At 38.4% G+C, this 15,324-nt stretch overlaps 1 protein-coding gene across 1 annotated transcript; it reads left to right on the top strand.

Moving 5' to 3' along the window:
* The first annotated feature begins 8,555 nt into the window (after positions 1–8,555).
* On the top strand, positions 8,556–12,784 carry NPY5R (neuropeptide Y receptor Y5). The gene is made up of 2 exons (XM_033134803.1): positions 8,556–8,588; positions 11,281–12,784. Exon 2 carries the CDS (start codon positions 11,290–11,292, stop codon positions 12,628–12,630), a length of 1,341 nt encoding a protein of 446 aa, XP_032990694.1. The 5' UTR covers positions 8,556–8,588; positions 11,281–11,289; the 3' UTR covers positions 12,631–12,784.
* Positions 12,785–15,324: the final 2,540 nt, after the last annotated feature.

Below are 15,324 nucleotides of genomic sequence, written 5' to 3'. Positions count from 1 at the left end.
AATGTTTGCTTAGGGAAGTGTCTTTTCTTCATTCCTTTGAAGTCTAGCTGTTGCTTTTCTTTCCCCAGATACATATAAATCTAGAAAGAGGATACATATCCCAGGATGGGCTGTGGTATATAATCTGACTCTTCTCAACCCAGGAAACTACGTAGCTACCACTCTCTGCCAGCATAGCATGTAGATGAAATAGAACTCAACTGCACAGATTATTGTAACTACAAATTCAAAACCTTAGTTGAGCCTTTACTATTACCTAGAAATCACTGGGCTTGTGTGACTCCCAATTCCTCTCCTCTTCAAAAATATTTCACATTGTCACCCTTCTCCCCCAACCTCCGACTGCATACCCTCAGTCTCAATGGACTCCTCCTTCGTTCTGAAGTGAGTAAAAGCTCCCTAAATCTCACATCCCTCGTGTTGGCAGTAGATCCTCCAGCCCGGCTCTTTCAGTCCCCAGACTTTGAGTCACCTTAGCCCATTGAGTTTTCCCAGCTGATGCCCCAAACATCACATGACAGAGTAAGCCATCACCATTGTGCTCTCCCACCCAATCCATGAACATAAAATCCATAAGCGAGTTATTATTTTATTCCACTAAGTTTTGAGAGGTTTATTAAACAATGCTAACACTTGTTTATTAAATAATTCAGTTTTACTGGCTTAACATTAAAATAAAAACAAAAACAAAATGCTCACTCTTTCTCATTATAACTCTCTCCTCCATGTCCTAGCTGCTCTGGCTGTCTTCTCTTACCTGGTAGCTTCTTCAAGAAGAAGGTCCATCACTGTCCTCTGATTGGCTCCTCAAATGTGGCCTACCTGAAACTGCTTCTGCTCAGGACACCACTGACCGAAGCCAGTGGACACAGTTCAGACTTTATTGTTCTTATTCTTTATGTTGGATTTGACTCTCTTGACCATCCTATCCTTCTGGAATTTCATTTTCCTTTGACTTCACTAACTCTACATTTCAGGCTTTTCTCCTTCCTTACTGGCTGTTCCTCAGTCTCTCCCCCAGGATCTGCCATCTGCATCTAACTCTGAGGTGTTTTTCTCCTTAGGCTCCTAAAATATAAATTGACCAGAGATGGCACCCCTGTATTAGCCTAAAATGGTCCCCATATTATCTACTTCGTCACAGCAGGCTAGGACTATTAGCCCAAAGCCAGAAAGCACCAAACTCAAATTCTCACACATCTAGTTGCTTTAAATATAGCCCAAAATAAATATATGTTTTAGCCACTTAGAGCCTACCAACTTCATACACCCTAAGAAATTGCACCCATCATCTGTTAACCATAGATAAGACAAATCTTGTAACCATAAACCACACCAATCTGCAGCTATCCTTTGGAACTCTGCCTCAAGTCTCCCTACCTTGCTGCTGAGTGAAGTCACCTAGGTATGAAAGTTCCCCTCCTATTTTTCCCTTCCCCTGCTTAAGAGTCCCTTTGTCCTATCCTCATTTTGGGTGACAGCTCCACATGTTGTCTCTGGAAGGTCTCTTGCTAGGACAGACTTCCCCTGCCATGCAATCCTATGCAAGACCACCCAAAAAAGCTTATATGTTATTGTCTTCTGTGGACCTGTGTTTTCATTGATTGACCCTGAATTGCCCAAATTTACTGGAGATTTCATTCTTACGCTTCTCTTTTTCCCCCACTCTTGATGCATCATCATACCCTCTGCCATCAATTATATGCTTGTATGCTCCTAACTCTAAATGCCTATTTAAAGTACAGCTCTGTCTCATGTTTCCTTGAAAATGTGCTTCTGATAGTGGACTGGATGTCAATCAATGTCATCATTTCTATCCTGCAAGCCAAAATCTAAGAATTGTCCCCAATGTTTCCCTCTCACACCCTCAAATTCAGCTGGGCAGATTCCCATGCATTTTACTCCCTAAATATCTTTCAGCTGTGTTCTTTCACGTCCATCAAGCTAAGCTCTCTTATTTCTCAACTCAGTGGTCTCTCTGCCACTAGCTGCTTTCACAGCAATCCAGTTATATCGCTCCCCAGCTCAAATTGTCTAGTTTTTCTCGAGAGCCTTTAAGTAAAGTGCAATGTCCCTTGAAACCAATATTTTCAGTATCATCCTCTACCACATCCCACACACTTCAGTCAAACTGAACTATTTGCACCTCTCTGAATGTTACCCTTTCTCTCACCTTCACACTATGTCCCCACTTCTGACTTGCCCACCCCCTCCATCTGCTGCTTTCTCTCTCACCAGTTCCTTTCCTCAACTATAAAGCCCTCTCTTCTATCTCGCCATCTCCCCAAATCCTCCATAAGCTGAGTTTGTCTTATTTTTATTCCTGCAGCTCCCTAAGTTTGGTTCTATGATGGAATTTGTCATACTATGTTGCAACTTATTATTTGCACAGACCTACAACTACACTGTGATCACTGGAAGAGGGTGACTCCTTTTTTCACCTCTTCAAACTTAGAGTATAGAATAACATCTGGCATATCATAAGATACTGAAAAAAGTTTTGTTGGAGGATTGAAGAACAAAAAGTAAGGGAGGGTTACACAAATTAATGAACATCACAAATCAAGCCCAGTTGTTCATCTCAAACATTTAAAAAATGTCTTTGGCATTTTAGCTATGCTGGATTATTACTATTTTCATGCTGCACAAAATGTTGGTATCCACGTGCACATTTTAGAATGTGTATATATGCTTACCACTAACTCCTCTTGATGATTCTTCTCCTATTTGTGTATTTTTTATGTGTTGATTCCGCTTTCCCTATTAAGTGCAAGCTTGAATAATGGAACATACTGTCTTTGAAAATGCATATAATGTCTAACAGATGAAATGTCTCATATCTTTTTCTACCTGCTGAATGATATACTTTTAAAAGCTGAGTTACCTATGAGAATAAGAGGAAGACTACGGAAACAGATGCACTTTTGAAGAGCATATTATTCAACCATCTCAATTTTTGATTCTGGACTTATACTTTGAACAGTTCATAAAATATTATTGTTAAAGACTATTCAAAACAAAACAAGATATCACAAATAAATAAACGCTTTCATTTTCACTTAGAGTAAAGCTATATTTAGACTTACAACGAGATTTAAATTATTAACAATCAAAAATGAGCTAAGAAATGAAAAATTTATTTTTAGAAAACAATGTTGGGGAGATACTTTTCAGCAATACCACTTATTGTGAGGAGTTTTGATCCACAAAAGAGAAGACTATACAGCCTATATATGGATTTATATGATAGAATGTTATGTCTCCCAAAGAATCCATGTTCTCTTTTATATATATATATATATATATATATAAAAGATAAAATGTATTTATTTATATATCTATACATATATGTAATATATACATATTTTGTGCTGAAATTTTAAAAATAATATAATTAGATAAAGAATTGATCTGTAAGACACCCACAACTTCTTAAAAGAATGAATCAAATATCATTATGCAGTTATTATAGCTGCAGGAAAGAGAATGTGCCAGTATTAATGGGAAACTCAATAGTATTGCTTCTTTTTTTCTAATATTGAGGGGGAGACAAACAATTTCTATGACCATTACATTTTTCTGAAGATCCAAAAAGGTTATTTTTGTCCACGTATGTCTGTAATGCGTGCTTGTTCACGGCATGAAGTCATAGGTATTCAGAGCTCAAAGAGGGCTTGAGATTTGCTAGTCAAAACATTTCACTTTTCAAACAAAGAAAGTGAAGACTAAAAAAATGAAGTGCCTTGTGTAAAGCCACACTATTAATTTGGGATAAAACCTGACTGCAATCCAGGTGTTCTGACAAGTGTCCCTTATACAAATATGTATGTGATTGTAAAACTGTATACATGCAAATAGCATATATGTGTGCGTGTATTTTGAACATGGAAAATTTACTTTAAAAAAGAACTGCACATTCTCTCTGGAAATCAGTCACCCCTTTATGTTTAATGATCTCATCATTACTACATCAAAAGGCAAGATATAAAGTTTTGCTTAAGTAGCATAGAACTTGTTAGAAGAAAGCAATGAAATGTTGATAGTGCTTGAGGACCTCAAAATTATCATTGAATTGCCTGGGAAAATGACTCTGTGCACACAAATACTTTGGGTTTACTTTTTTAAAAATTGCTTTAAAAAAAGCAAACAGCTTTTGTTCCATAAAAAAAGTGGTATATGTTTCACAATTATAAATCAATTCCTTGTTTTAAGTCCTAAATATTGATTATATGACAAACTATTACTATCCCAAAGAAGTCAATGAAGCAATGGGCATCATAAAATATTTTTGATAACACATAGAAATGGCCATTTCCACAGCTTTTAAGAATTAAGGATTTAATTTTACCATGATAGAAACAGTGGATAAAGAAATATTACTCTTACTGAATATTTAGAAGCTCTTAGAGAAAAGTATGTGTCAAATAGTGTAATTCGATTTTCTCTACTTTATTTACCCCCACTAGTCCCATAACTAATACGTCAAGGTCACATATCATTTGAGACCATACCAAAGCATTTTAGTAACTCTCCTCCACAAATGGTAGCTGTTATTAAAATGCAACAATAACTTTGACAAAAACAACAGACATGTGCCTCAAAGAAACAGACAACAATGCAACAACAGGCGTTGCTTGGAGAGTGTTTTATTATTCAATAATTTGTCTTAGTAATCCCAAGTGATTTTACCTTTCACCTTTATAGACAAGCTATCTTTCATAACTAATAAAGAACCATGACTGCTGGGAAAGAACCAGTTTAATTTTGTGACACATAACATCCAACTTAATTTCGCAAATGAGCATTGTAGAGTGAGTAGGAAAACTACTGGAGCAGAGGTGGACATGACCACTTCTGTTCCCAGAGGTAGCAGTCTCCCTGCTTGAATATTACTCCGTAAAACAGAACCAAATTACTCGATTATGTTCTACAAAGAGTGATGATGATGAGTCTTGAATCCTTCCTGGGAAATTTGAAGATAAAAATGTATGTATCTTCATATCTTCCTCTTTACATACCATATTGTTGGGATTTTCAAAATGATAATTTCTTCCCCAGAAAAGTATTCTTAATATTTTTTTTCACTCTGTGTACATCAAATATGTATTTAAAGAAGAAATTCTGACTCCCTTTTTGAGATCTGCATGTTTTTGTATGTGGTGGGAAAGGAAATGGTGAATTAATCAAAATCTTCATCTCAATGACATGTTGGCCTTTTATTTTTAATACCCTAATAACAGTTACTTTAATTTAAAGGTTCATGTCATCAAGGAACAAGCAAATTTGTGGAAAAGAAAAAATAAAATTCATCTTGTATTTTTAATATACAAAGCTTATAGCATAAGTTTTTCGAAGATTGTTATAATGGGATTCCTTTGAAAGTTGTTTTAGAGCTAATGTGTATTTGAGTTGGTCTGTATTCTAATTGTGTAAGGGATGGAAGGATAGAAAGTTATGCAGCAATGTGTATATAGTACACTAACTGTACAGATGAAGGAGTTAAAAAATGTTTAAGAACAAAAGTTTGTTTTCTCACTGATTATCCCTTCTTGACACTTCCATCCCTCCCCTCACCCATTGCAGAATCCCATGGGCGGGCTCGGACTACTTACTGTGTTAAAATTTGGGGGAGACTATACTAGTATTCCAGAAATAGAAAAGAATGAAATAGGAACTGGGTTTACTTGAGGTATTGAAAATCTATCTCTCTGATACAATGACAATCTATACAGATCCTCTATCAAACGCTAAAATTCAGCAGAAAAAGAGCGCAGGAATTTTGTCTGACTTCTAGGAGAACAGAAATTAGATTTACAGTCCACCAGAATTGCACTCATTACCAGATACACAATGCTATGGCTGTCAGTTAGTCGTTTTCCAGTGTTAAAGTATACAATAAATACAGCCTTCATCGTGCACACTATAGTCAAGGATCTCTCTCTCTCTCTCTCTCTCTCTCTCTCTCTCTCTCTCTCTCTCTCTCTCTCTCACACACACACACACACACACACACACACACACACACACTGACTAAAAATAAGGCAAACCATTGGGGATGGAAATCACGTTGAGGAGAAACAGGAGGACAAGTTTTGTTGTTTTTTCTGTCTTTTTAAATCTGTGGCATCACTTTTTACTCCCTCGTCGTCTTTTTATCAGTGAGTGTGGTCTTGAGAAGCGTTGATTCCACCTCAGCTTCACTCCCCAGCTCTACGCTTGCCCACGCCCACAACTACTCCTCCTTAGCAATGGGAATAAATCCTTTCCCCATTCATCGCTGACTCCTTTGTGTCCCCTACACGTTCAGGTCAACCTTGGTGCCTAGACTTCTCCCTTCCTCACTTCAAAAAGGTGCAAGATAAAGCAATGTTCTGTTTTGTCTTGATCTTTTTTTTTCCCCGAACAAAGAGAGAACCTGGGCCTTACAGCTTTTTCTCCGGGAGCCTAAGCTCCTACAGATACCCCCGCACCCCGACACGATTTCAATACTCCTCCTAGTTCGCTTCACAAAGCTGGGGTTAGAATGGGCAGAAATCTTCCTGTTCATCAAGTTAACTTGGCTTCAGCGGGGCACCGGAGGCCAGGGTGACGGGGTGCCATCCTGGGGGCCTGCAACGTCTCCCTAGGGCACCCAAACAGCAAGGTAGGAGCTGGGATGCCCCGGCCCGGTGTTTGGGAGAGGCCGGCGCGGAGCAGGCGCCCTGGAGCAGGGTCTCGGGGGTCGCTGGAGCAGTCACGTGTTCCCCAGGCACCTCTAAAACCCCCGCGGCTCCCCACTCCCTCCTCCCCACTGCCACCTCCAGGTCTCCTCCTGCAGCCACCGCCACCCGCGCGCAGGAGCGACCGCGCTCCGCCACGTCCCCGGGAGCCGAGGCGCCAGCAGCGGGGGGAACCCCGAGGTACGGGGTTTAGCCTCTCCCCGACACCCCCATCTGCGCGGGGCTGGGCCTGCAGGGAAGGGCGAGTCCTCACTGGGCCCCGGGAGCTGCACCTCGGTCCCCGGGTGTGTTCGGGGCTCCCGAGAGGGCGGGGTGGGGAAGCCGAAAGCAGCTCGCTGGAAAAGTGGGGATTCGGGTGGCGGGCGGAACGGGCGATTGTTAGGCGTGAAGGGACAGCGGGAAGGGACCTGGCGGAATTCTTTCGTGCGGGGCAGGTACTCACCCGGGTGGAGCAGGCACGGGCCGGACCCGGGGGGAGAGTGTGCGGGATCCGCGCTGGAGCCTGGGAGGGAGGGATGGGTGGGGGATCGGAGAGGACCAAGCGCTCCCCCTGGGCGGGATGAGCCCCGGGTGCAGCCCTACTGGCGTCCGAGGCTGGGGATCGGCAGCCCTCGGGGTTTCCCGGGCCAGTGCTCAGCCCCAGCCCGACCCTGACGAGGCTCCGGGGCTCAGTCCACCCCGCTCCACTCGGGGCGTCCAACTGCCGCGCGGTCCCGCAGCTGGCGGGAGATCCAGAGGCAGCTGCGCCCCGGGTTTGCGCTCCTATTTGCAAGGTGGCCTCCTAACAAATGCGAGCAATAACATATCCACATACCTCGAATTCCAGAAATAGGGCATTTCTATCCCCAAGTTTACCCACCGTTAGTTCATCTGTTCAAGGAACCGAACCATCGTATTGGATCGAAGCCAAAAGACTTTGCCATAGACCCTGGAAATAGCCTCAAGCGCTCTCAGCAAAATGTTGCAGCCCGAATGCAATTTTAAATTTCTGATTTCTCAAGGGAAGAGAAATACTGCTGTTAGAATTGAGAAGAGAGGGTGGCGCGTGCCTGTGTTTGTCCCTTGAGCAGCAGAACTGTATTTATCTTTCCCATTAAATTTTGCCAGATTCTGGCTTTAAAAATAAATCATGGGAATATTTGAGAACCTGGAATCTCCCCATTGTTCCAGGATCACAGCAAAAGAGGCAATAGTTGATATTTTATCATTGGTAGAGGGAAAAAAATTACATGTATTTTCTTCTTTTGTGTGATTGGCATCCTTTGTGAAAAGAAAGATGTGCATTTTCATTAGGCAGGAAACTATCCTAATAAAGGAAAGTTATTTAAAAGTATAAGCTCAGTCTCTTAGTATCCTTTAAGTTCGCTGCAGTTTCTCCTATTACTTTCTCCTGAGTAAGTCTACTCAGATTTCATTTGTCATTGTGTTAGATATAGATCAATTTTTATTAAACATTACAATAAGCACAGTTTGACGAATATTTTTTTTCTTTCACTTTTTACTCAGAGGATTAAAGTTTGATGTTTCAGCCTGCTAATTCAGATGGTAGGAGATAAAACTAGATACAAAAAAGAAGAATAAAATCTCATATTTAAGCTCAACAAAGCTTTGACACAGTCAATATAAAATTTCTTCTCAAACAATATTTTGTTTTAAAACATTCTCTCTTTGGTTATGTTTCATAATTTCTCTAGTAATCTGAGAGGAAGAAAAGTTCACATATAACATTACTTGTATTATGTATAAAATATGTTGCATAAAATTGTACAGCATTCATTCTAACATTTGTTGAAAGGCAATTATTAAATAGATTTCTATTTTCATTATAGGTTTGCTTATTGTGCTTTTCAGGAAAAAGGAAGTGAAGGGGTAAGTTTAAGGAAAGAAATCCTTTGGGCTTCTTTTGCCTTTCATTTTAAAGTGTTTCTTCTACCTTAGATTTTCAATTTAAAAAAAAGAAGAAGATTTAAATCTGATTGGATAAAATTTTCCTAATGTGGATGAAAAAGGGGCCACATACTACACCTGACAAGCTCAGGAGAGGCCAGCATGGCAGGCCCTACAAGCTCCAAGACTGAAATTAACCACATAGGAAGGCTGCATAAAATTCCTAAAAGCGGTCATGGTGGGTAGTCAGTCATATCCTTGGCCTGTAGCTTCCTTGACAAAGGTCAATCTTTACCTTAACTGAGCCTGTCTATTTTCTGTTATCTCCATTAGAGTCTAACAGAGAGGACTGACAATGTATGTGGGCGGCAGTCTGAACTTCAGACTTAAAACCATGTTATTTCTATTACCACAAACTTTGCAGCATTTCCTCTTCAAAAACTTTGGATAGTAATATTTTCCACTAAATGAGTGTCATCCTACAGTTGCATGTCCCCAAACTGCACAGAGCCTTTGTAGAATTAACTATCCGATGTTTCTCTGGCTTTACCTTGGTAGTAGAAAAGGCAGTCAGTAACTAGTGATGTACAACAGAAAAGGATGGTTTCAAGAAAGTGAGTCAAAAGAATAACTAAGCAGGATCACAGTAACAAATAGCCTGTTCATAGTGTAAGTATATATAGGATCTTGGCTAACTTAGATGGAGCCGGGGGCCATCAGAACTCTTGAAGTTTAGCAGGGAGGCCAGTCAAGGCTGCTTTGATTAGCACCTCGCTGACTTATCCAGGGTATTTGCAGGGAGGCCATGGATTAGTAATGTGATAAATAAGATGATTCCGGAGGCCGTGGGAGTCACTTTTGTACCACTAATCCTTTCTAACTTGAGGTAATGTCAATGTAAATTATGGGTTGGGGTCCAAGAATAAATAAGATCCCGAGTTTCTGACTTTATTGATCTTCAAAAGGATGCCATTAGCTTTCAGAAAGTAGTCCAATGAACATAGAATTAGTTGCAGAAGTTGTGAAAAACTTAAACTTTCAAATTTTCTCCTAACACAATGGTGTGTATTTGAAACTTGCTGTATATAAAACTGAATTAGTTATTTATAATGAATGTGTGTACACAACAGGATTTCCTGTTTGGAAATTTATTGGATCAGGACCTATAAGTCCCTTACAAACTGAAGATAATAGTGTTTACTATTAATTTAAATATATAGCATTTTCATAGTTTTCACTATAGATCCCACTATAGAAATAAGTAGATAAGTGTATAATGGTATGGAATGGAAAAAATGTTTAAGCTACATATATATTAGGGTCTCTGTAACAATATATATTCACCAGAATTAATTATTGCTGTCCTGAGTTTTCGGTAGGAAAATTTTGTTAAAAAATAAGAGTGCTTACTTTTTAAAAGAGATGAAAGTTTTCTTTTACCTTTTATTGATATAGGCACTTTTGTGCTTCATCAGGAAATACTGTCAAATCTCTAGCATACAGCAGTAAATAAGTAATACCATTATGGTATTAATAGTATTACATTATCAATTTCCTTTGAAATGAAAACTTATTACAGGGTGTTATTATATTAGTATCTCTTCTACATTTAACTTTAAGATATATTTTCCTTAAACAATATGAATTTATTGAACCTTTTCAAAGCGAAAATCTGTTTTCAATTTTTAAATTAAAAAACAAACAGGTAAATGTTGTTTTTAAAATCACGAGCAGCACTGCTTGTCAGTGGCTATTTTAATTCACGATAGTCTGGCACATCTCAAAGGACTGAGGATTGATCACGGAATGATTTTGCCAAGTCCAACATTGTGTTCACATAGTCAACAGTACAAGTTGATAAACATTTATTGAGTGCCTACTATATACACCTAGGTCCTGAGATAGCGTTTCTACACTTGAGAAGCTTTAATTTAAACACTGCTTGAACTAGATAATATTTAGGATGCTAGATTTTTGTTTGAATTTTTCATTTTCCATGAATATTTATTTAACATCTGCTATGGTGAAGTTACTTACGGCAGATACCACGAGTAAGGGACCGTTTCTGCTTTTCCATTGCTTATAAATAAGCTAGACGGTATGCATTATAATTGCGATGCAAAACAGACTGTGACATGTAGCACCAGACAATTATAAACAGAGTATTATAGGGGTTCAGAGGAGGAAATCACATCCAATTGAGTAAACCAAGGAATGCTTTAGGTTAGGTGACTCTTAAGTTTGGCTTTGATTCAAGCAGGAAAGGAAAGAATGTTTAAGGTAAGATTATAGGACCACACCATGCACCAGGTACCTTGATTAAAGAAGATTATTAATGAGTTACTGTACATTAGGTATCGTGCAGTTCTTATCTACATTTGCCTCTTTCTTCCCTAACATTATTTCCTACATAAATTAAAAAAATAAAAAGTCTGCTATTTTAACACGTTACACACCACAGAAATGATGATAGACTTAAACTTACTATAATTGTTACTGGCTGATGATATTTTTGCACTGCACTTGGAACCAATGAAAGACCTTACAGAACTTAGGAGAACAATAAGGTAATGAGAGCAAATTGTAAAATTTAGTTTCCCTCTCAGTGGATTCATTTATAGTTGTCATGTAATTTTTTTCAAGTTGCTAACTGATGTCCTTTTATTCCAAGCAGGATTATAATATGGATTTAGAGCTCACGGATTATTATAACCAGACACTTGCTACAGAGAACAACACTGCTGCCCCTCGGAATTCTGATTTCCCAGCCTGGGACGACTATAAAAGCAGTGTAGATGACTTGCAGTATTTTCTGATCGGACTCTATACATTTGTAAGTCTTCTTGGCTTTATGGGGAATCTGCTTATTTTAATGGCTCTCATGAGAAAGCGTAATCAGAATACCACAGTAAACTTCCTGATAGGAAATTTGGCCTTCTCTGATATCTTGGTTGTGCTGTTTTGCTCACCTTTTACACTGACCTCTGTTTTACTGGATCAGTGGATGTTTGGGAAAGTCATGTGTCATATTATGCCTTTCCTTCAATGTGTGTCAGTTCTGGTTTCCACTTTAATTTTAATATCAATTGCCATTGTCCGGTATCATATGATTAAGCATCCAATATCTAATAATCTAACAGCAAACCATGGCTACTTCCTGATAGCTACTGTGTGGACACTAGGTTTTGCGATTTGTTCTCCACTTCCAGTGTTCCACAGACTTGTGGAACTTCAGGAAACGTTTGGCTCGGCGTTGCTGAGCAGCAGGTACTTATGTGTTGAATCGTGGCCATCTGATTCATACAGAATTGCTTTTACTATATCTTTATTGCTAGTTCAGTATATTCTGCCCTTAGTTTGTCTAACTGTAAGTCATACCAGTGTCTGCAGGAGTATAAGCTGTGGATTGTCCAACCGAGAAAACAAACTAGAAGAAAATGAGATGATCAACTTAACTCTTCATCCATCCAAAAAGAGTGGGCCTCAGGTAAAACTCTCCAACAGCCATAAATGGAGCTATTCATTTATCAGGAAACACAGGAGAAGATACAGCAAGAAGACAGCATGCGTATTACCTGCTCCAGCAAGACCTCCTCAGGAGAATCATTTAAGAACACTTCCAGAAAACTTCGTCTCTGTGAAAAGTCATCTCTTTTCATCCAGTAAGTTCATCCCAGGGGTCCCCACCTGCTTTGAGATGAAACCTGAAGAAAACTCAGATGTTCATGAAATGCGAGTAAACCGTTCTATCATGAGAATAAAAAAGAGATCTCGGAGTGTTTTCTATAGACTGACCGTACTTATATTAGTGTTTGCTCTTAGCTGGATGCCACTACACCTTTTCCATGTGGTAACCGATTTTAATGATAACCTTATTTCAAATAGGCATTTCAAGTTGGTGTATTGCATTTGTCATTTGTTAGGCATGATGTCCTGTTGTCTTAATCCAATCCTATATGGATTTCTTAACAATGGGATCAAAGCTGATTTAATGTCCCTTATAAACTGTCTTCGTATGTCATAAATCTCACTGTTTGCTTACCAAAGAAAGAACAAATGCTTGGAACATCGAAAATATATTCATGATAACTGTGTCTGTATAACAAACAAATTTTGTTAATTTATGGAATTTAATTTATGTATAAGAGTTCTGGATTTGAATGTCAGTTCATAATATATGGAGGATAATTTTAATATGTTATAGTACTTTATACTTTGTATAAAATCAGTGTCAATCCAATCTGTAGTTTCATTTTAAAAAGTAGTTATATTACCTTTTATTTCATCTTGTCTTGTAAATTAATGAATTATAATTTTTTTAAAAATAAAAGTTGTATCTACCAACTCAATATTTTTGTTCAAAATTATAATAAGCAAAAATATTTTTCCTGAGGAACATTTAATTTCAAATGTGATGAATATTTATTATCTATTTATCTTCGTTTCTACTTCACAAGCTTCATCATGTTTAGTTTGTGAAAATACAGAAAATATTTAGTACACCCAACAAATCATAACTAAAGGACAGATGTATGCCCAAGTCATGATTATAATTGTAAACATTAGGTACAGTTTTGTAACTCCTACAGGAAAATGCATATCTCCTATTATTGATAATTGGTCAAAGTGTCATTTTATCCCCATTGTCCTAGTAATACACAATTAATTTACCAAATTAAAACAGATTTTAAATCTTTTCCAGACTTATACCATATTAATACTATCAAATAAAGATTGTTTTTATATACATATTTTATATTCTAAAATGTGAAGTATAAATAGTATCTGTATTTCCAAGCATTAAATAGTTTTAAAGAATACTTAAAATGTCCACAGGAAAAGAAAAAAAAAGTCAGTTAATTTTTTTTGGCCAGGATATAGAATGCTGAATATACTTTACACTATTTCAGTACTGAGGTCTCATATGCGATCTTAACCTAACTGAGGTCAGTCTTTTCAAGTGGAACTTTTTGTTTGTTTTAACCAGTTTTGTAAAGAAGCGAGTCCCTGAAAATAACTGAATTTTGCCCATGTGGCTCAAATGTTCGAAATAACGTTGCTGTCTTCATCCGGTTCCTGTAACTGATTTAGCCATCCCCTGTATTGATTCTTGTTCATAAGGGAAAACAACAAAACAAACTTTTTAAGTTCGCAAACAATAGGTGGTTCTGGTAGTTATGTAATCCATTGAAAGTCTAAAATCTTGATGGGGGCTTTCTTTGGTCCCCTCTCCTCCCCTAGATGATGTCTACATGTAGAGGACGCTGAAAATGGCGCTGGTCCACAGGGTTCCCTCTGCTGGCTCCTGCTGAACTCCAGGTCACTACAGTCGTCACCCGGCCTGATCTCCATGTTACATCAGCCTCTGTCTGTGCTGTGTAATGTATGGTCTGTTCTCAGCAAGGTCAGGGCCTGAAAGTCCGGCCCCAGAATCCCCCACCCCTGCTGACACTGTCAGATGTGAACTGTCTGAGTCCTAGCTACATCTTCCATTTGGTTCTGTGCCTAGGCTATCTGTTCTGTGGGGTGTTGCCCCTGCCAAGTCTGAGGATGATTCAGGAACTTTAAACTCGTCTCCAGGAACTCTGCAGGACCTTAAGAAGTTCTGCTCCTCATATACGTTACCATAAACTGAGACAGGCAACATGGGCTTACTCGGGCTTTCTCTGCCCAAACACTGGAAGCTGCCATATCTATGCTGTCATGTTCACCTCATGTTGCTGCAAAAGCACTCAAATTTTTAGTGTCTCTCTAGATTTTCAAATATGATACTGTGTACAAGCCCCATATGCTTTTAGCTTCCCTCTAATCTATCTAGTGCTACATGAGTTTTTATATGATAGCAGATAGAAAAAGTGAAGAAACTTTAGTTTCCATTTGCTTTTCTCTTTTTCTCCCTCTCCTTTTTATTCAAAGAGCTTTCTGCTTCATTCCACCTACTACGAATGCCCCCATACTGATAATATCTTCACTTTTCTCCACACTGCGGCTTATAGTAAAACTGTTTAGAACATCAAGGTTTGCTTTTGGAAAATGAAGCTCTTGTGATTTAAAACCTTCTTCCTTTTGCAAGGCTTAGATTCAAGACTATTGTCTCACCCTGCCCCAAAACAAAAAAAATCAAAGCTAAAGAATACCCTCTTATTTAAAAGCAATAGGGATTTTCATTTCCACCAGGGCAAGCAATATCAAGGTTTAACTTTAGTGGCTAAAGAGGGGGGAAAAAGCCTCACTAAAGGGGGCAAAAAACCTCACTGATAAGGTCAAATATAAATACAAGGGAGGTATTTTATCCTCTTTAACTTACATTAGCAAATGTACAATAACTGTCAAATTTCACACATTTTATGGTTGCTGATAGATGAGTTTAGTTAAAATGGATAAACTAATTTGGGGCTCTTAAACTATTGAACTCAGAGGAAGCAATTTGTCTTCTCTAACCAAAAATGACTGAATGTTTTGAATAATTGAAAACTGAGAAGTTTGAATGGGTTGGTGGATAGAAATCATTAAGAAGGGAATGAATGGTTTTAGAAGATTATTATGAATAATAATTTCTTCCATAGAGATTTGCTTAGTGAGTTAAACTATTTATGTTCAATCAATTCTCCATTGCTCAAAAGCTGATTCTCTAACTTTTTTTACTGTTTTCTCTCCTGGTGTCTGATTTGATTACTCCTTCCACAGCACCGTCACAAAGCAAGTCTGGGGGAAATCA

The sequence above is a fragment of the Rhinolophus ferrumequinum genome, chromosome 18 (assembly GCF_004115265.2).
Source record: "Rhinolophus ferrumequinum isolate MPI-CBG mRhiFer1 chromosome 18, mRhiFer1_v1.p, whole genome shotgun sequence".
NCBI classification, from domain to species: Eukaryota; Metazoa; Chordata; class Mammalia; order Chiroptera; family Rhinolophidae; genus Rhinolophus; species Rhinolophus ferrumequinum.
The sequence above is the reverse complement of the archived record's forward strand: the minus strand, read 5'-3'. Positions and strand labels throughout refer to the sequence as shown.